This window comes from Epinephelus lanceolatus, chromosome 11, assembly GCF_041903045.1.
Source record: "Epinephelus lanceolatus isolate andai-2023 chromosome 11, ASM4190304v1, whole genome shotgun sequence".
In the NCBI taxonomy this organism is placed as follows: Eukaryota; Metazoa; Chordata; class Actinopteri; order Perciformes; family Serranidae; genus Epinephelus; species Epinephelus lanceolatus.
Genome location: NC_135744.1, coordinates 41,650,033 through 41,672,676, shown reverse-complemented (window position 1 = coordinate 41,672,676; position 22,644 = coordinate 41,650,033). Strand labels below are relative to the sequence as shown.

The 22,644-nt window shown below is 40.6% G+C and overlaps 1 protein-coding gene across 1 annotated transcript; it reads right to left on the bottom strand.

The window, feature by feature from the left end:
• Positions 1-6,700: 6,700 nt before the first annotated feature.
• Positions 6,701-15,701, bottom strand: gnb2 (guanine nucleotide binding protein (G protein), beta polypeptide 2). Its single transcript, XM_033611406.2, has 10 exons — positions 15,296-15,701; positions 13,234-13,313; positions 13,090-13,128; positions 12,512-12,618; positions 11,809-11,872; positions 11,350-11,512; positions 10,674-10,740; positions 10,381-10,582; positions 8,680-8,896; positions 6,701-7,953 (listed from the first exon to the last, which is right to left on the bottom strand). The coding sequence occupies exons 2-10, from the start codon at positions 13,288-13,290 to the stop codon at positions 7,847-7,849; spliced, it is 1,023 nt and encodes a 340-aa protein (XP_033467297.1). The 5' UTR covers positions 13,291-13,313; positions 15,296-15,701; the 3' UTR covers positions 6,701-7,846.
• Between the last annotated feature and the right edge of the window lie 6,943 nt (positions 15,702-22,644).

Sequence of the window (22,644 nt, the reverse complement as noted above, 5' to 3'; positions counted from 1 at the left end):
GGGGACGGGATATTTGTCAGGAAAGGAGGACTTTGGAGAAAGAGGGTGTCACAGAGATTATAGTGATTAAGGGAGATCATTTTCGTGGTCCTTTCACCCTCCTACCACAGTGATCTACTCTACTGTATTATATTTCAGTTCTTAGACTATTTTGTCAGTGTGAATCTTTTTGTGAGAAGTGTTTGTTCAGGGGATTGCAGTAGAACAGCTCTCAGTGTGGGTACAGTTCATTATTTGTCTTAGGTCAGTGGAAAGATTTAATGTAGGGTGACTGCAATACCACAGAGGACTCCATCTCATCAGGCACTTTGGAGAAGACGGCTGGAACACATGAGACTTAATATATTTTATATCTATACATTCTGCCAAAGTTCACAGCATATTCTGCAACGGGGGTATGAATCAAGGCCAAAGGGAAAAGAGCTTAAAGGCGACTATGGGAGTTTGAGAGGAAACTCTCTCTGCAGATCACTAACCAATGTTCCTTTCTATTTGTATTTCTAAAACGTCAGCTGATTTTTCACACAATATTATGGTGTCTTTATTAGCTGCTTGAGATTTCCTGTAGATTTTGATAGTTTCTCTCCTCTCCTTTTTTATTAGATTTGCTTTTGTTAGGCAGCTGCATAAGGGAGATAACCGTGTGCTCTCATACACCAGGCAGTACGGTAGTGTGAGGCTGCATTATCAGGAAGTAGCTTGGTGATTTTCTGTCAGCACTGGGTAGGTCAACATGTGAGTCAACCTTTTTGTTCAGTGATTCACGCAGTGTTGCAACACCGCTGTGTTTCCACAGTGCTTTGATATCAACAGGTGGACATTTTAAAGTCAAGATGTTTTTTTTTCTTCACTCCTCTCTTGAGTCTTATCAGCATGGAGTTTGGAAAATATCTACATTTTTTGTGAAGTTAGTTCATGTGCTTATAAATAGAAGCTGACATGTTAACTGTATTATTTTTTTTTTGTGAAGCTGCAAGTTCAAAAAGCTTTTGATTTCATGACAGGAATCTCGGCTAGTGATCAATGGGATAGTCTGCGGAAAAAAGTCGCTAAGAAGATATATGTCATGCAGGCAAAAAGAAAGCTGTAAGAATGCATACAGTATATAGTCAGGGCAGAGTGTTTAATCAAAGATTATATAAATAGATGGTTAATTTTATGGTGAGATTATAAAACAAACTGTAAATGGGCATGGAAAGCACTTTCACTTCAGTAAGCATACATTTACAAATACTGTATATCTCGAGCAGATACTTGGTGTGCATGTAAGCCATTGAAATAGAGTATATAGTACTGTATCAAAGTTGTTTTCCCCTTTTAGCGAATGTGTTTTTATTCTTGATATCTGTTATGTGCCATGACAAACATTTCAAATGTCACAATTACAATCCACCAGGAGCTCTGGCACTCATGCTTTTTATGGTCAAATCATCATTTTTTATCAATCTGCCATGTTTACAGTTAAAGCAGTGCCTTGGAGTTGGGAAGGTGAGAGGTTTAAGGATGGGTTATGAGCCCCCCCCACACACACACACCCACCCCTCTTGTCTCTTACTTGAAATCACATGAAGAAGAGGCACAGCTATATTTGCTCCCTCAATATGATTTATATCCTGTGCCACTTAAGTGCACTTAAGTCAAATCCTAAATATCCTGCAGAAAGATTTAAAATGCTTCTTTTGGCACTACGTAAATTACCTAAGATGATTAACAGACGATAATCCATTCAGAAAGTTGCAATAACAAACAAGATAACACATGTCCAGTTAATAGAGTGTAAGGGAGCCAGCATAGTGAAAAGCCATACGTATGAAACGTGTTTGTAGACAAAACTTAGTACTTGTGCACAGGTCAAATTCAACTCTGTGTGATGTCCGCTCAGAAAAATGTAGGTTCTTGCAGCAAAGACGAGATAAGCGCTTATTCTTCAATGATGTTGACTGTGTAATCTTGTAGTGGGGAAAGTAGCTCGATATATTCTGAGAAGCCTATTTTATAAAATATGTAAATTAGTCTATATTAAGAAATCAAAGTGAATGTACATCTATAAGACAGATTTGTATTTATATGAAAATGTGTACTGCTCTATTAATCAAAGCACAATGTATTTTAAGGCAGAGAGATCAACACTATAATGGAGTGTGATAGAGAGATGGAGTTTGTTTTGTTTTTCCTTATTCACTCAGCAGTCGTCAAACTCGTCAGTATGTCATCAGTCTGAGTGGTTGGTTATAGTAAAGCGAATAATCCGCAGACAGACTGTCGATTCCTGCAGCATTTCTGTTGAGCAATCGAGACATAAAACTACTGTCTGTCTTCTTGTTCTCAGAGGAGTCAACTGTGGCTGTGATTCAGACACTTGTGGTGACTCACAGATAGGTGTTGGATCTGGCCTCTGGTGTAAATTGTCTCTGTGAGGTTGACAGGCTGTTAATATGCTCAGGTGATGACAAGGAACATCACACAGGTGGTGCAGGGGCGTGATGGCCCTTGTCGTGGCTCTTGGCTTTGGTATTGTCACGAAAAAGGCAGCATTCAGCAACTGAATAGTGCATCGATCAATCAGTGACCAGTACACAGCACAGACAAAGACGATTAGTCAATTATCATTTCTTGACAACTTACGTTTGATGCATGTCTGTCACCAGGTGTGAACATCCTGAAAGGGAACTCTGATTTTACACATCAAAGTCTGTTTACAGGCGTTGGGGAGAACTGCTGCACATGTAAAAAGAAACTGTATAAATCTTTTTGGGGCTAATAAATGACCTCAAGTGATGTCATGTGAGGCAGCGTCAGTACGGGCTGAAGACTACAAGTGAAAATGAAAAAATTATGAGGTTAGAAAGAGATCAGTTTATCAGACCTCCTGAAACCATACCTGAAAATACGGCAAAACTGTGAGCGGCCGTGTTGCATTGTGGGTAATGTAGGCATCAGATTCTCACAGGGAGTAAGGCTGAGTTTCACATGGAATCAGACCGGCGTGAGACTGGAAACCAGATGTCTTTGTAGTGGCCGGGTACTGGACGAGTACTGAACATAACTAGAAAAATTGCAACAAAATCATTTTATATATTTTATTCCATTCTTTATCAACAATACAGCATCACCATGGCAACATATCACGCATGTTTTTTGACTATTTGTTTGTTTTAAACATGCCCTCCGGACGGTGTTGTCCGTCTGCCTGATTCCATGTGAACGAAGCATCAGAATGCAGGAGCAGGAAAGACATGCATCAAATAAAAATTTAATTATAGCGTTACAGAAGTTCATTGCTAAATTGGTAGACAGTATGTTTCTATTTCTTTCCTCTTGAAAGATTTTTTTTTCTTTTTAGATATATCTGCTTTATTGATAGTGATAGCAAGAGATAGCATAGGAACAGGCCACTGGGGAGAGGACTCAATAGCACATGCTCTGCCCAGTAAGCTACAGGGGCGTCCGGTACTCTGTGTTTCTAATGCTAAAGTGGAGCCCCAAACGCTAAATATAGAGTGACGGTCAGACATTTCCTCTACCATTTCATCTGCAACATCTCAGGTGTTGCCTGGTAACATCAGTCGGTGCGCTCACTACCAATGAAATTGAAACAGACTGTGATGTGTAAAATGGGAGTTCTCCTTTAACAAACATACTTATGTTGCATTATGTAAAATTTGCTTGAAATACTTCACTGTGTTTCTACCTCGGCTGCAGTGCACAGGCTTCACGAGGCGCATCAAACTACTTTGGTTTCATTTAAATAAAATAACATGTCAAACTAAAAATGAGGCAAAATGCCATAGCGTCATATTTAATCATCTTTATTGTCTGGTGTGTGTTGACAGTTGTTTTGTCTGGATAGCACTGCAAGTAAATCATTTGACTTGATCCAAACAGACACGTTTATTTTAAGAAGACCCAATAAAGAAATGATCTGAACTCTTGTATCTCAACATGCTGTAAAATTATGATGAATATCTTTGAAGTTTTTGGGTGAGGTAACACAGTCTATTATCACTTTTGATTGAGGCCGTCATGTTCAAATATTAATCTTGTTGTCTTATTTTATGCAGCAGAAATTCTTATAATGGGTTGTGGTTTGTAACAAAGATGACGAGTTCTGATTGCTGATTTCCCTAAAAGCACCTCACGGTGTATAAGTGCTATTTCATTTTGTGCCAAGAGCCATTAAAAGAACATCACAAGTCATTAGTTTGAGTGTCAGTTTGACCATAAGCATAAACAGATGTGATTGCTGAATTCATGTAACGCGGCTCTGAACAGCCAAAATGCACAAAGTTTGTGATCAGACAGAAAGAGGCGCCACTGAGATGTAGGCGGCCTCTGAGAGTGTAGAACATCGTCTTGGGAGACAGTTGTTCTCTCAGACGGTGACATTTCTTTTTTATTAAGCAATACAAGCATTTGAACAAATCCAAACCATGGCTGTCCATCTCAGCGTGACCTATAGGAAGTAGTTTTTCAGTGGCCTTTGGCAGACTGAATGTTAGCTGGTTTGTGTGTTGCTTGTTACAGAAGTCATTCTGTACTTTACTTTTGTTTGTAACTACAAGAAATAACTGCTTCTCTCTGTCAGTTTAACACAATCACCTGTTGGGATGCTTGTTCTTGTTTTGCTTTAATGAAATCCCAGAATCTGCCTTTATGAACTCTTAAGTATGGATAATCTTCTGACGAGGCACTCCTCTCTCATAGCTTTTATTTCTAATCAATAACGTATGAATGGATTAGCAGCTGTAGCTGGGAGCGAGGCAGATCAAACTTGGGGAGCTCTAAAACGACGTGGATCTTTGGACAGAACTACAATATCCTCTATTCTTTTTCAATAACTTTTATTTTTAAGGACGGTAAACATCTTTGCAATGTTTTAGTGTGTGTGCGCGCGTCTGTGTTACTTGTGAGAGGTTAACTCCAGATTGTATTTCATAGACTGATAAACTTTAAACTTTCAAAAAGATTGTGTTGAATGAATTCATGTCTTAATACAGAATTGTTTGAAAAATAAAATACCTTAATCTCATCAGTGTTTCACTTCTTTGCATTTTGAAAAATGTCCATTAAACAATACATCTTAGTTTCTATGAAGCACGTTTCTTTGAATAAGGCCCTGCACACCTCCATGAGATCTTCACTCAGGCTGAAGGTGGGCAGAGCTGCATTTGGATTGCATGATGTCACCAGACTTCTGTGTGCTAATAAAAACGATGCTGTCATTTCCCCGGCCGAACAGCAAAACCAAAGATAAGAGGAGTGAGAAAGATGCAGCTTGTACACAGAGGCCTTTCCAGGCAGAATAATTCACTTGTGTGGGTTTACTGTGGGTGTGACAGGCTTTTTACAATATAGTAGTAAACATATAAATCTAATCCTGCTTCACCACATGATGGTGCTAAAATCTGCTTGGACCTGATGTCCCTATCACTGGATTTGTGTGACATATATATCACCATTTTACCTTCTTTTAGAGAGGCATATTTTCCACTTTACAAGACATCCAGTTCAATATTCACAGGCATGCCATTCACTAAATTAAATAATCTGCCTATAAGATTATTTTTGGAATAAACTCCTTTCAGCCTTGTTTTGTGAACCTGAGTTGCAGAGTGAGCTGCTGCAGCACCCCCTGGTGGCTGAAGGTAAAAACACTTCCATACTGTAGAAGCATCCTACTGAATGAAATATTTCAGTTTAACTTTAATCAGCAGATAAGGAGAGCACTAAGTGCACTACCATACCTGACCTATTAGTCTGTTAAACAATGAGTAACAATTGGAAATGATATCATATAACACTGCTTTTTCTACTTGTAGAAACACAAAGCACCACTGATTCATAACATCCGTGATGGTGTTTTATTGATTATGAAGGTTTCTGATCAACTAAACTTTAAAGATTTGTTTTAAAATGTTGTTTCTATTATACTTTTCTTATTATACTGGGTTGAAATTGGTTTTAGATCCCTGGAGGATAAATTTGTTCTGTCTCCACACCAAACTTTTGCTTTTTTGTTTGTTACGTGGGGTCGTTATGTGGCACTATTTGCCAGGACATAGTTATTATTAATGGTAGTAAAACGATTAAGCCTGTAGCTTTTTAAAAAAAATAAAATAAAATCTATCACTGAGCAAAATTTAACTTGAGGTTTTCAACGGGATTCTAAGAGCAGCCATCCTTGAAATTCATTCTTAATTCCCTCATCTCATGCCAGTGAGATTAACAACTCGTTAGCATGAGAAAACAAAAGGTTTTACTTCATTACCTGTAGAAAACAAGCTTTGTTTTCTCAGTCACAAGATAATTATTTTGTTAGCTTGAGAAAACGAGTCGTTATCTCATAATATCGAGATAATCAAGCCGTTGTCATGAGAAAACAAAAGGTTGTTTTATTTCATTATCTTGAGAAAACAAGCTTTGTTCTCTTGATAATGAGATCATTACAAAAATGTTTCTTCCTCTCATTAGGCTACAAAATAATTCAATAATTATACATTAAATAAATAATTTTAACAACATAAAAATAATAATTGTTTAATAATAAACTAGAATTTGTGCTGAAATGTATTTAGGCTATTTAGAAACAGCATATGTCAATGTATGTGTTGCCAGAACAAACATTTTTATGTCATGCACCGGGGTCACTGTTCAAGTGTATACATTAGAAACACTGCTTTACAAAAGAAACCACAAAACCTGGCAGGAGAGGCTATTATTTATTAATATTATGTACAATTATACCATCATAATATCCAGATAATACATTGACAAAGTCAAAGTATGAATACTGGCTCCTGCTTTATTAAGATGTGTCTTATAATGCTTTTACTTTCCCACCCACCTCCTGAATCTTTTTTTTTTTTTTTTGTAACTTTGTCAATATTCTCTATTAATAATCCTTAAAGTGTATCTGAGGCACACAGGGAGAACATGAATAAAATAAGTGTAACAAAAAAAAAAAAAAAAGAATAAAACAAAAGCTTAAGAGCAGATGGGATGTATGTGGGGGAGGGGGGGGGGTATATCTATAAAAACAGTGATTACATGATGTTTGGAGCCGGATGAAAATAAGAGCTGATATTTTCCTTGGACTCTGTCAATCATCGGCCCATCCTGTCTGTCAGTGTTTTATTTTTTTTCAGTGTTAATGGACTCACATGATTCTCCTTCATGACTGTTCTTCCTTCACATTAGCATCGCTTGAGATACATGTGGTACGGAGACAAAAATAGTACAGAAAAAATTTGTCTGAAGTGCATTTTGGACTTCATTGTAAACAAAGACAGAATTGTCCAATAACATCTTCTCCTCTGTTTAACTGGAGGAGCAGTGTCTCAGGAAAAAGTGTGTGTGTGTGTGTGTGTGTGTGTGTGTGTTGTGTGACTGAGCGTGTTAGATGTGTTAAAAGGCTTCAGGTAATAGTGGTGTTTGTGTGTTTCATTTGAGCAGCTGAGGATTCAACTGTGTTTTGTCATATTTTAACATTTTACAGATTATGTGTGTGTGTGTGTGTGTGTGTGTGTGTGTGTGTGTGTGTGTGTGTGTTGTACTGTTACCTTGCTGCCGTGCACTTAAATTAGCTGTAGGTAGTGTGGGTGTGTGTTCAGGTCTTGTGATGTCTTGTCCTGCGTACAGTGTGTGTGTGTGTAAACTCATACCTAAGTCATATATATTATGTACAGTACAATGTTGCAGTTTGTCTGTTGAATCTTACATACAGTGAATACAGGGTGCAAACTGTGTCCCGAGATGGGAGCGGTGTCTGTGTGTTGGACGTGTGCGTGCGTGTGTGTGTGTCTGTGTGTGTGTGTGTGTGTGTGTGTTTGCTGTTTATGTGCATGGCTCAGTTCCAGATCTTAAGGAAGCTGTCCCAGGACCCGGTGCACACCGCCATGCCGTCATCGTTCACACCCAGACAGCTCACACGATTGTCATGGCCGGCCAGGACCCCTGCAGGGGGGACGAGGACAAACAAAGGAAGACTTGTTAGCGTGAAATGTTTTGCTCTCCAGACTGCACTGAAACTTAAAAAATAAATAAATAAATAAAACACACAGAACACAGCGACCTTGTGTTTATTCCTGCTTTAACTTGCAACACAGGGTGGGTCGCTTGACCAAACTTTTTATTTTTATGTTTTCTTTACAAAGTAAGACTTGTGACATGTGAACTCACTGGTGAGTCTGGCACATTCTGAAACTAAGAGATGTGCAAAGTATAACTGCACTTTATCTATACAGAAATCTAAACAGTTCAACTCTTAACAAAGAGGCGAACTAGCCTCTGAACTTCATATTGAAATTGAGCATCATGGTTTTAGTTTTTCAGTCACTCCTTTTTGCACCCAACACTTTCACTTAGTTTTTCAGTGAAATATTGCAGATGGAGGTCAGATAGAGTCAATTTGACTTTGCAGTGATACAAAATGGTGCCTTTCCTTGTTGAAGGGGGCTGTTGTTGACATTTTTTACATTAAAATGCAAAACAAAACCATCCTAAAGTAGTTTTAGTTGAAGGTCAAATGTATAAACACACCTACAATCGTCCCTCTGTGGCAGAAGGAATAGTAAAAGAAGTTTTTGTGTTGGAGGCGACGACAGCTACAAAAGACGACAACTGAATCTATTCCTCACTTCAGCTTCAGATTGAATCTTTTCTCTCGCCTCTTCCACCCACCTGCTCTGTCTCCCTTCATGGCGTCCCAGATGTTGCAGTTAAAGTCGTCGTAGCCAGCCAGCAGCAAACGGCCGGAGCGTGAGAAAGCCACGGAGGTGATGCCACAGATAATGTTGTCATGGCAGTAGAGGCTGAGCTCCTGGTCTGCACGCAGGTCAAACAGCCTGCAGGTGGCGTCGTCAGAGCCTGTGGCGAAGGCGCTGCCGTTGGGAAAGAACTGAGGAGGAGCACAGGAAGATGGATGAGAAGCAGGAAGTGTGGATACAGCTCTATCAAGACACTCTTAACAAGAGACGACAGGTTTGTGACTCTGCGTGGGAGAAGAGTTCCCTCTTCCCTGCGTGCTCTAATACGACCAACACTGCTCTCACTGGTGACTCTCTCAGACTAAATCTGATCAGTCTGAGAGATGATCACCATATTTCACTTCTGAATCTGCCCACCTGTCATCTATCAGATGTAACCTGCATCAGTCCAGACTCCAACTGGAGCCTGTCTCAGTTGGAGTCTGGACTGATGCAGGATGTTCAGATATGGTGTTAATTGATAATCTAGTTAATCCTCTAGCGTGCTCCGAGTTTAAATCCCCCCCCCCCCCCAAAGCTGGAGACAAGACAGTGTGTGACGTCACCGAGACAAATCCTGGAGCTGAACTGTTAATAGTGTATTAGACGGCGCACAGGAGGGATAGACTACCACTTCAGACGAATGTTGGCCTGATACTGTACCTGAGCTAGACAGTTTGGAATATCGAACAGACACATCAGTTAACAGACAGAACAGGGTCGATCTCTGGTACATACAGATTTGTTACTGGGATTACTAATTTTTAAAGGTGCAGTGTGTAGGATTTAGCGGCATCTACTGGCAGAAATGGTGAACAATATTCACAACCGTTTCTAATCACCTGAAATTACGAAACATTGCGTTTTCGTTACCTTCAAATGAGCCGTTTATATCTACATACAGGGCACGTCCTCTTCCATGGAGTCTGCCATGTTGTTTCTACAGTAGCCCAGAATGGACAAACCAAACACCAGCTCTAGGTTGAGCCATTCACATTTTTGCGCCAACCACTGTAGTTCTCCTCCACGCTTGGAGAAGTTTTAGTTCTGCAACCTCACTGCTAGATGCCACTAAATCCTACACACTGGACCTTTAAGACTTCACCAAGCTCCTCTAGAGATTACGGAGAACATATACAACTGTTTTTGCGGACTGAGTAGCACTTCCCACGATCTGAGAACCCATTGGCGACGATTTAGCTTCTAGGGACAACGGCCAATATTTTGAGGGTTCTGGTGACGTCTACAAAGCTATATAACTGTCAGACGATAGCTGATGGGCTCCATGACTACATTCAGGCCAATGCATTTCGCCTCATTTGCTCTCCATACGCACTGTTTACCTGCATGCAACCAAAGCCCGCTCAAAGGCAATACACCTAGGACTACACACACGAAGCCAGAATGCCTCCTACACCAAAATCTTGCCCTATTGCAGATTGTGCATTCATGTGCAGGTATCTGTTTATAGAGATTACACAGCCTGTGATGAGTGAACTGAACTTCATGAGTAAAACTTGACGTAGTGCCCCTGTAAACTACGATCCCAGATGAATGAGACAGTACCAATAAAGAGACAAATTTGACAGCTTGTACTTTGGTCACAAGGCCACCTCTGCCCTGACGGCACACTCACACAGATGGCGTTGATGTCCGACTCGTGGCCTATGAAGGTCTGCCGGCACATGCTGTCCCTGATGTCCCACAGTTTGACCGAGGCGTCGCAGGCTCCTGACACAAAGGTGCGGAGGTCGGGCGACAGGGACAGACTCATGACATCACCGGTGTGGCCCGAGAAAACTGTGGTCTGCTGACTTGTCTCGATGTCCCACAGTGCACTGGGGCGGAGAGCGCAGAGTTAGACACAGATCAGCTCTGGAGAACACGTTAGCACTGCACAGTGTCAGCGTTTTGAAGTCTGTGGCTCACCATGTGGTGTCTCCTGAACTTGTGATGATTTGATTGTCATCAATGAAGCGGCAACAGGACAGGTAACCTGAAAGGACAGAGTACAGGTGTTTGTAGTAGTAGTGGTGTTACTAGCGTCTGCTGTAATACAATAAGCACCAAATAGGATTACTGTAAGAGGACACTCAATGTTCAAAACATTAGGTTAAAGGTGGAGAGGTAATGCAACTGTCATTTCTTCTATTTATATACATTTATATCAATTTAGCAAGTAATTTACGATGGAACTGGATATTGTTCTTTCTGTTGTGTTGACTCTCACAGACACCTGATACTTTGTGAGAAAATAGTCGTCTACAAAGCACTTGCTGCAAATAAAGCTTATAGTTGTGAACGCATCATGCAGACATCTTGATATTTAGGTTGCAGCCCATTTTCCAAATTACACAGAGCAGCACAGTCGCTACAGTGTCACAAACCGGAGTCTCACAGACAGGAGTTGATGTCTCAGCTCATTACGACGGCGCTGCCCTGCGATTAATTAGCCATGTAAATGAAATCTTCATTGTTTAGGGGTTTGGGAACAGAGCTTTCCCACGAGGCACAGGACTGCTGCAACGCTCGTCTGAAACATCTCATTAGTTTGACTTGTAGGAAGAGTCAAAGAGAAGTGGTTGAGAGCGCGATGTTCTCTCACCTGTGTGGCCAGGTAGCTCCCTGCTGACCCTGACGTTGCCCTCGCGAGTCTTCAAGCAGTAGATGGAGCAGATGTTGTCCAGGCCTCCGCAGGCCACGTAGTTCCCAGAGGGGGCGTACGCGCAGGTCATCACCCAGGAGGAGCGCAGAGGGATGGCATGTATCTACAGTTGGAAGGTATTTGGAAGTAACAGACGTGTAACTTGTGGAGTAGAAGAAAAACCCAACGCAACCCCCTTAGTCAGAGTCTTAAAATGGGTTAGTATTAACACTGAAAATTGATGCTAATGTCACTGTAAATGTTACAATAAGTCATGGCAGTGGTTTCAGAGGAAGCTGTTATGAGTCAACCACACTCCTACAGGAGAAAGACTTTACTCCACTTTCACTTCCAGTTCGGACGCAGGCCAAGTGTGACTATTTTTCCAGCTGATGAGAAGAATTACTCAGCTGACCTTACCTTGTTAGTGGTGTAGCTGTCCCAGATGATCAGTTTTCCATCTTGAGAGGCACTAACCAGAAGCCTGCGGAATCAAACATTCAAACATTTCACACCTTTATCTATAGATGGACGTTAAGTTAGTGTTCATCAATTAATTCTGTCCACTCCAATTAGAAACAAACATCCAAGTCTTTCACACTAACTGGTCCACTACTACTAACAGGCAAAATGTTAAAAACTTTGCTTCAACCAAATATTTCAGAATTTTGAGTCTGTAGTTCTGAACCTAAACTGCTTCAAACATGTATGAAAGAGACGCATTTGAATGTTTTGGCTCTGGGTTTTTGAAAACTCAGAAATGCTCTCAGTTTTGTGAGGCTGTTTTAGGCACAGCACTGCTTTTAGCTAAATGCTAACATCAGCATGCTACCACAATGACAATGCTAACATGCTGAGGTGAAATAGGCTTACCATGTTCACCATCTTAGTGTAGCCTGTTAGCATGCTAACACCTGCTAATTAGCACTAGGGAGGGAAAATACAGCCGGGGAACATAGCTGACCCACCACTTTGGGAAGTTGATTACATATTATATTTGCTTGTTTTTTTCCATATTGAAATGTAATTTATTCAACTTGTAATGGTTAATTTAAGGGATGCACAGCACCAATATGCTTTAATCACAATCATATTTGGAACGTTTGCAACAGTATAGACTCACTTTGAGTCTGTGCCCCAGTGCATGGCGTAGATCTTAGCGAGGTGTCCCCGGAGGGTGCGTCTCGTCCTCATCTGAATCCTCCCCACAGGATCCAGACCAGCAGTTATCTAGGTTAGTGAGGAGAGGTTAATTAAAACATTAGTTCTGATCAAATTCAGTGTTTTCTTGTTATTAATATGTGTGTGTAATGGGCAGGTTTCACTCTACGACACTGAAGACAAAGCAGCTCAGAAATAGCCAATATTTCATAAATTTAGATGTAAAAATTAATTTGGAAATGATGACATCAGAGTAATGTATAAGGTGCAGTACAGGAAAATGGTAAACCTCCATGTTTATACTGGATTCAAGAAAAAAAAACATGATAATGAATAATCTATTTTTTCCAAACTCTGTTACAAAATAAGAAGTATAAGATAAGTAAGATAATAAGATTTAATTAAAAAAAGATTTTTGCTTTTTTTTTATGTGAACCAAAAACTCCAAATCGACGGTCACCAAACCAGAACCCCAAAAACATTTATAAATATTTATTATGGCTCTGTATCTTACCACCTGGGACATTCACTGGCACTTACCTGTGTCAGGGTTGAATCTCCACATGCTTTCCTAGCATCCTGACAGACATGGAATCATAAGATTAAAAAACAAGCCATTACACAACATGTAAATATATCAGCCTTATCATGATGAAAACTGAACTAAAAAAACACCTGACTCACTCTTATCTGGTTCCTAAGTTGCTCGGCCTCCTGACGAAGCTGCTCCAGCTCACTCATTTTGGATTTGTCTGAGCCGTCACCTGTTGGAAAGTTGAAATATCAGACTCTGATTTATAAAGTATCATCTCAACGTCCACCATCTCTGCTACTGGCAATATTAACTGCAAAGACCTTACATTAATACTCTTTTGTAATTGGGGATAGCCACGATAGCTACTAACGAAAACAAAAGTGCCATCCTCATCCTGTTTGGGTTGCGCAATGGTTGACGCACTTCCTTTGCGCCGTAAATTGAGCCTTAGTTTTCCCAAGAGATCGTACCCAGGTGGCAGAGTTACACAGTGACAGTGAGGCTTGTAGGGAACCAATCTAAAAGTCGATTATGTAAGGCATCGCATTATGCAGTCATTTACTTCATAATGCTAAGTTTGAGCAAAATCTTGTCTCTTTCCACTTTAATGAAAATGACTTCCACCACGTATCAGTGAGGCCCATTGGGATTATCAGAATTTTATGCTTTTATAATCCAGTAATCCAGGAATCTGCCCTCATCAAAAATGAATCAATTAAGTAAAATAACTTACTTAAAATACAGTGTGTCCCTGATTTGGGAAAGAATTAATAAAATAAAAACCACACATTTTAATCTCTAAGGTTTACTGAACCCACATAGTGAGAAAAAACCTTGTAATCTGTTTATGGCTGTGCAACCATGCCTGGTTTAACTGAGGAGAATAATCTGTAATGACTAAGATGCTATCGAGCAGCCAGGATCGCTACCAGGCAGCAGATACAGAGCGAACACTCCCTTAAAAGCCGAGAAGACTTGTTACACTGTGCACTTACAGGTGGTGTATCAAGTCAGAACTTGTGCCAATGCTGGACAAAGTCATCTTTTTGTCATCTGAGGCACTGCGGTTCATGTATCACTCAGCTCTGGGCCAACTGGGGTCACACACACTGTACATCACATCATGCTTTCAGCAGGAAGCAGCTTTTCCTGTTCTCTGACAGTTACACATTCAAATAGCTTCCCAAACAGGGAGCTTCTATTTGCATTTGCGGAGAAATTCAAATCCACAGCAAACAAGCGCACAATGCACACTGCAAAGGAAGAGCAATTAGCTACAGTAGGTCACTGTTCCCTGGAGGGACCTGCGACCAGATGGATCACACGGCACTAATGGAAGCCAAAAAGGGTGCATCATGGGTCTCAGTCTCCTGGCACAGCTGTTCATTTAGCCAATGAGGAGGAGAGAAACTAAGGGGGGGTGATGCATCAGAGATCAGGCCTGGATGGGTCCAGCCAGATGCTCGGATGCATGTTTTTGTCGCCCTGCGAGCATCTACTGGAGAGTGAGCAGATCTGTGCAGAAGTAATACCAATGGACAGAGAGAAAGACACATATCATACAGGCTCCACCTGCACTGATGCATGGCCTAGTAGCAGATATGAGGCAAATACCTCTTCATAATGATGCAGATGAGGAAGCTGAGCGTTAGAATAAAGCATCAAGGGAGTGTACTGGCCTTTGAGAGCAGATTTTCTAACACAAGAAGACAGACATTCAAAGAGCATGATGCCAAAGTGTGACTGGCCCCACCCCTTTGAATGTGATGTGGAACTACACCAACATGGCATGGCTACATCTGCAGCTGGAGGAGAGTGCAGAGCCTACAACCATACTGCATGTTTGGCAGAGGAAATGTTAATGTCAGAGAAACTGTGCTCACTCCCAGGCCTGGACTGGGAGCTCCGCACAGGAAAGAAAGAAGCCAGATTCAGATTTTCATTTCACCATCCGCAGCATCTAAAGACTCCTAGTGTACTGAAATAGGAAGGCAGGCCCCATGAATGCAGGCTACATCACATATTGATCAGAGTGAGCAGATGAAGGCCTTGGCCACATCTTGTTTCAGATGCTGAGCTCCCACAATGCGGATGTAGCTAAATTAATTTAGTCGAAATGATGCCACGAATAGGCACATCATCACCCAGCCATCTTACACTCAATACACTGACCTACAGCGGCTGTCACAGCGTTTGGTAATGGGTGGCTACCTGTTAATTCTCCCGATGATTTTGCTGCTTTTTATTCTGCCGTGCAAAAAAACACCCTGAAAGCAACGTATCCCCCAAGGCAAAAAAAAAATCTCGTGGAGGATTGAACTATCTGACTGAAATCCACTTTAAGCTGCGTGTGTCACGATGAGGCTGTTTCCAAATCCTTCAGCGAACAGGCAAACGGAGGAGGGCTACACACATTTCCATTTCTCTGCTTTAGTGGAGCCTCCTGAAAAAGATGAAATCTGCTGCTGCTGCTGTGTTGCTGTTTCCTCCTCGATATGTTGTCCCCTTCTTTTCACGCCAGACCAGTTAACAAAAACATCTTTGTCCAATGCGTCGTAAACAAACACAATTCAGCTCGGTCCCCCGGCCCCGCATCAAGCACTGTCCATTAAATACTATTCAGTCCTTTTTTACTCCGATTCTGCTTTTCGTGACGTTATCCTCGTTTCCTTCCTCTCTTTGGTTTCCTCCTCCCTCTGCCGACACTTCATCAGGACAACCGCCTCCAAGCCAGCGATGAATTACTGAGTAAAGATCTGCCTCATATAGGAAATAATGGCATCACAAAAAAGCTTCTGGCTGCAAGAAATCAGCCCATCAGTGGATCGACTGTGCGCATTTTCTGCCTGTATATAATGATCGGCGGCCCTCTCGGTCTGTTATCCTCACGGTTCCTGTTTTTTTTTTTTTTCTGAATATCATCATTCAGAAACAGGCAGCCAGATCACGCGGTGGGTGCTTGCAGAAGGATCCTCAAATCCGGGCATGAAGTATGTTTCAACCACACCCATCTCTTAAATACTACTAAATCCCATGACCCCCCTCTGATCAAACCACTCTGCAGGTTTAAGATCCTTGTCTCATAAAAGTTTTATCTGTTCACAGGGAGTGATCTTCTAAGTTGCTCAAGTCAGAGGTCCCTACATATTTTTATTTATGATCATATGTTTTGCAGGGAGCAGCACCATAAAGTACTATGAACATACATGTTAATCCTCTCCACTTCTGAATGGAACATTTACAGTATATGTATCATGCTGTTCCAGAGATTTTTGAGGTCTAATAAAGAGTTGAACTAATGGTTGGATCAGGTGATGAAGATAGGGGAGAGCGGGGTCAGTTGGAACACTTCTGTATCTACATGAAGTAACCTTCCATTGCTCACAGACGTCCTGGACTACCCTGGAAATCCAGTGTTCTCGCAACAGCACAATTTGAATTTGCTCAGCGAGTCACTCTGTCAATCAGTAATGATGCTCATTACCCATGCCGATGGAGCCGAGCTGCACCAATCACATCGGTGTATCTGATATAGGCGGGCCAGAGGCGAGCTAAACAGATGACGACAGCACTGCAACGACGAAGTCCGGAATCAGTCAGTAAACATTGCAAGATGGCTACGGACGAACACCAGTGGTTTGAAACGGCTTTGGCCGCTACAATGAACGAGTTAGACTTGGCTTTTTCTCTAAAAGAGGAACAGAAGACGGCGCTCGAATCTTTCCTTTGCAAGAAGGACGTTTTTGCTGTTTTGCCGACCAGATACGGCAAGAGTCTAATCTACCAGTTAGCTCCGCTGGTAGCTAAGCTCTGGATACGTAGCCTCGCATCACCGAGCCTGGTTTCTATTCACTCTGAATTTTGTCTGGATTCTGGTTCCGGTCTAGAGAGCGGATGCAGAATTCATCAAATTCACCAAAGTAAAACTTTAAATTCTGGCGCACCATCAATTTGGGGTGATGAGGGGTGTAAGAAAATCGATTAACTTAATGGCTTGGGGCTTTTCTTGTAAATTATATTCTTTAAATTATAGTTTCACCGCATTTTTATTAGCTTGGTGCTTTTATTTTGACGGAAAGGCGCATCCATCGAATTCTGGATCCTGTCTCACTCGCCCTGGTTCCGGTTCCTTACCAAAACGGCCACTAATGGCCCCAGACTATAGATACATCACCCCGTGTATTGTTCTGATTGGTCGTAGTGTTATCCAATTGCGTGCAGTGATATTTACAAATACATGTTTGGTGCCGCCCCTCGAGTTGGGCCATTTTCATTACTCATAGCCAGACCCTAAATCTTTCTAGATTTGGGTCTGGATTTCCAGGCTAGTCTTGGACAGTAATGAAAATAATTTGATCCCTGAACACACACAGGTGTCTTCTAACAGCTTCTTAATTTTCCTAGGGTCCAACCCGAATGTGAGAGGCACAGTTTTGTTAAATGTACCAGAAGTTCAGTATCCCAAATACCAAATGGAAGCAGGGAGATAGGGTCAGTAGGGACATCTTGTTCTGGGCTTAGAAAAAAAAAAGTATCGGGAAAAATTAGAAAAAAAGAAAAATTGAAAAATGTTCATTTTTCTTTGAAAAGAAAAAACATTTGTGAAGTCACTGTATTTTCATACATTACTTTGTCTTTCTTAAAGTCTTCATCTGAGCTTCACCCAACAGCTCATGGGCTACATGTAGCCTATAGGTTTATGTGGGCTTTTGAGTTTGTTTTATTCTGCAAAATAAAGTCAAGAACAACAACTTAGGAGTTAAAAACAGTTAAACTGTTGAACCATGGGGCGCCCATGGTTGTACAAAGGTGCGTGTGTCCTTATGTAGTGGCTGCAGGTTGGTCTCCTACCTGTGACCCTTTACTGCATATCACCCCCTCTCTCACTCCCTCTTCACACCAAAGCTGTCCTATTCAATAATAACAAAAAGCCCCCCAAAAACTCTTAAAAAACAAAAGTTAAACTGTGCAAAATCAAAATATGTTCATGGGTTGGAATGTAGACCTCTATGAAGTCCATGCATTTTGTGCATTGCCTGATTCATCTCAGCAGTCTAAAACTCTTAGTAGATTTAGCATTCACCTGGTGACCTCACAGTGGGCCTCTTTCAATATGTAAAAATGTTGTTTTTGTTGATTTGCATCAAGGTACGAACTATAACCACTACTGTCCCAACTGTCCCAGGGAGAGCAGACACACTTTGGACTACTGTGCTACCAACACAAATCCTGACAGCTAACGCTAATATCAACAGATACAGCTGGAAATCAGCTCTCCAATGGTGTGAGTTTTATATGTGTCATCACTAAAAACAGTATGGTAGAAGAAAAATAACAAAAGAGCCAAAAATGTACTTACATGCTATAGATTTCAAAACTGTAAATAAAATGTTAAGTAGAGTCGGACGATCTCCACCCTGACATTGAAAGTGAAGAGGGTGTGGCTGAGTATGAGCATGGTGAATGGCATCGGCATAAATCGTTTTCATACAGAGATCATGCTATTGCGAAGTCCATATGAAGTTCATCTTTATGCCTCCTTTGCATTTTTACACAGAACCAAACAACAGCAGCATCATTCCGCTCCAGCTTGTGATTACACACTGCATCGCAAAATCAAAAGAGGTGTGACAGCCATGACATGGAAGACAAAAGCGTCGACCTCTAGTGTTACATATAACATCAACAACAACAAGAACAATGGCAATAGCAATCATTTACCGCCCCTATTACATGGCAGCTCATGTGGTCCTCTGCTCGGAGCTAAGGAGCTCCTGGGCCTCATTGTTTTTCCAGTTTGCAGACATTCACGGCTGCTGTTCTTCTTCTTTGAGTTAGCCGCTAATTGCTAACGGCTATTTTTTAAATCTCCCACAGAAGGTTGCAGGCATAACATGTTGTCAAAACGTCATACCCACACAGACACCATTATGGTGTTGTTACTACCTCCTGTGGCGGATTAAAGACGAGACCACTCTGTCCCCACATTCTGAGATCGTATCGTATGTACAGCAAGGTGAGGCATCATGTTGGCATGATGTTCCCGCCTTGAGCAGGCAGAGTAAAAGGGGCTGCAGTTGCCTTCTAACTTGCTAAAAAGGCGCTATCCCAATTCACCCCCTGTCCTAGCTGACCCCATTCTCCCCTATGAGGTATATAAAATAACTTGGCTTGGGATGTGATTCACAAATTCTCCCAATATTCTACTGAAATCATTCGTCACTGCAATAGTGTTGTCACAACATCTATAGTCAAAAATCGGTTTTGCTCATTTTTACTTCACTTGGACTCACACAAACACACCCATTATAATTTAGATGACAGTGTTTTTATATGTCTCACAATATTACATTTATCATGTTTTTTTAATGGAAAATAATTTTGGAACATTTAACAAAGCAAAAGTCATGCTGCGGGGCTGTCTGTTTTAATGACTCAAGTAATTACACAATTAGTTATATTATCCGGGTTTTGGTCAGTGACGTTGTTAACACTGACCTTTTAGAATGAAGCAGTGCCTTACTATTAGCAGCAGGTTGCAGATTGTTCAGGCTGATGTCATTAACATGCATGCTGCTGCCCAAACCTCGAGCCCCTTGATGCTGTGTATCATAGTTCTCTACAGGTGACAGTTTTAGAACCCACTGTTGGTGGTGTGACCATCACTGACCACTCAGAGGGAACGACACTGTGTTTATATTGACAAAGCTATCCTTAATAAGTTGCCACTTTATGAATCTTTGGTTTTAAAACTTAATAATATGGGGCACCATACTCATCCACAAGTTTTGCATTTCCTTGGAAATCACATATATGAGCATTATGCACATATGTGTGCACCTATTTATGCTCCACATAGTGGAATAAGCTTCAGGGACCGGTTGCATGGACATCACATTTGGCTTTACTTCATTCTACCTGACTTTGACCTGTCCCTTGTTTGTGGACACTTTTATGCCATCTAGTGTAGTAAGAGCACAAGACACTAATCCATGTAAAAACAAGATGGCAGCCATCCCTGCCAAGTCAGTCTGCAGCCGATTCCAACACAACAGAGGACGAGGTTTGAAACCTGATCACATTTGATGGTTAAAGCTCGTTTATTTATGATTAATAAAGTTTGAAATTCGATATGGCAACAAATTTGACCAACCTTAGCAACAGTAACAAGCTAAGACATTGTTAATTAGTAAGTACTTATTTGAAGATGTTGGGACTTTATTGTTGGTTATTTGAGGACATTCGGTCTCTATTATGACTGACAGTTTCTATACTTATTGTGTCCTACTGATTCCAAATAGCTAGGAGAAATTAAAAATGCATACCAAACAAAAGTTTGGGTCTCAGGAGGTTAGTTATGACACTTAAGGCTTAATTTATCCTGAGCTGAGGGACTTACACAATTGCACAGAATCCCTTAAAAGGTTTCCTTTGATAAGGAAAAAGTAATTTACTGCATTGGGAGAGATTTTACAGTGGTTCAAGTTTCCATGGAGATAGTTTGTTTGCTTGGATTCAGGCTTGGGACTCCTGTTATCATCTCACAAAGCAGGCTTACAGTTACATAGTGGAAAAAATGAAAACTACATTGGTCAGAAGAGGAAAAGGTTTTACTTCTGGAGGAATACAATCATAGAAAGCACAAACTACAAAGTAAACTTAATCCCCAAACTAGAAAACAAAAAACGGTTGTAGGAAGAAGTTGCAATGAAAATCAGTTCAATCAAATCTAGAGCGTAAAATCCAAAGCGTATCCACTGTGTCCTCCTGGTCACAGAACACTGTTCTCAGGGTGTTTTTTTCACCATAAACTCAGTCATGTTGCAGTTAAGATAGAGTCAGATGAGGGTTTTTTTTACCTTTACTTTGGTCTTTTGTGGCCCACGGATTCCTTAAGTATAAGATCAAGACAGGGAGAAAACATAAATACTTAAAGTCCTAGTTAGGGCTTCCTCAAAATAAAATTGGTTGCACAAAACACCCTTAAATGTTTGCTTAAGTAAAATCTTAAGGTGTTTTTGTTCTGTGCCAGATTTGTCCCTGTGAAATGCATTTGTTTTACCGTTCCTTTTGTTTCATATTTGTCTTGCAGTCATGTTTTGTATAGGAGTGTTGATTACACACTTTTTAAAATAACTTATCATGATGGAGTGTCTGCAGGGCACTGTTGCAAAAGAGAGCTTTTCTCTCATTTGGTTTCCCCTGATTAAACAAATAAAGGTTATGATTTAACAGTCCAGCAGGGTTCATGAAAAAAAGGCATATCATGCACTAGACCCTCTGTGTTTCTCTATGGGTGGCTGTTTGTGGAGAGAACATTACAATTTTGCATATTTGTGTAGTGTTGTAAGTGTTGTAATAAGACATGGACAAAGTCTTGGAACCCACTGGTTGAGGAGCATGTTAAGAAAGATTGTGGAGATGCTGCATGTCCAACAATTAACCCTTTGAAACCTGAGCAATTGACTTGGTTTCTTAAAAACCATGGGGGAAAGGCAATGAGAGAGGAAAGAAGAAATGGCCCCAAAAAATTAGCAAGAAATTAGTAAAAAGAGAAAATTAAAAATAGGATAAAAAAGGAAATAAAGTTAAAAACAAACAAGGAAATGACCTGGGAAAAAAAGAGCTTTAAAATTATAATAATTATGTAACATAATTTTAAATAAATAGCACTGATAATTATAAAGCTTTTCCCCAAATTTTTTTAAAAATAATTTTCAAAATCTATTAATGTGTTTTTTGCAATTTGTGGAACATTTCTTACAAAGTTGCTCATTGCCTTTTCCCCCATGTTTTTGAAGAAATTGCACCAATTTTCTCAGGGTTCAAAGGTTTTAACATTCAGGTTAGTCCTTCCCATAGACTTTCTTTTTTTTATTTCAAAACTTTATTTAACACATAGGAATTTTACAGAATGCAAAACCTCAACATTACACATTTATGTCATATATGAGATATGCCACGGGGGGTAAGAGTTTACAAGAAAATATTAACATGATCACAAATATTAATGGTTTCGATTGCCTTTAAGGGAAAATTTAATGGAATCAATGCACTGCTTGACCTCACTGTAGAAAGCAACAAAAGAAGGTTTTCTATGTGTAAACTTACATTTGTGAATGTGAAATCTTGCTAAAAGTATTATGAGATTAATGATAAATGTTTCATTGGGATTCCTGTTAAAGTCAAAGAGTCCAAACAGCACATCCTTCCAGTTTAAATTTCCCATAGACTTCCGCATAAGATCCCCTCTGTGTGTATGGACGTCATCTCTGTCACAACAGTGACCCCTGGTGGTGAAGACTGGTATCACAGTCCAACTTTACATTCGCGCCTCGTGCCCATACAGTACAGTATGTTTATGTTTTCTTAGTGCACAGGCAACAGCAGATAAACAATTTAAAGCACCACCTCATGCACACTTAGTGTCAGCTCATACTTCATTGGGGATGATGTCACGTCTGTTCGCAAATAAGGGGCGTGGTTATTTGAGCCTGGCAGTACCTTTGCTCATATTTGAGTTATGTCTGCCCTCCCCTCCCTCCCAGCAGTCACATGGG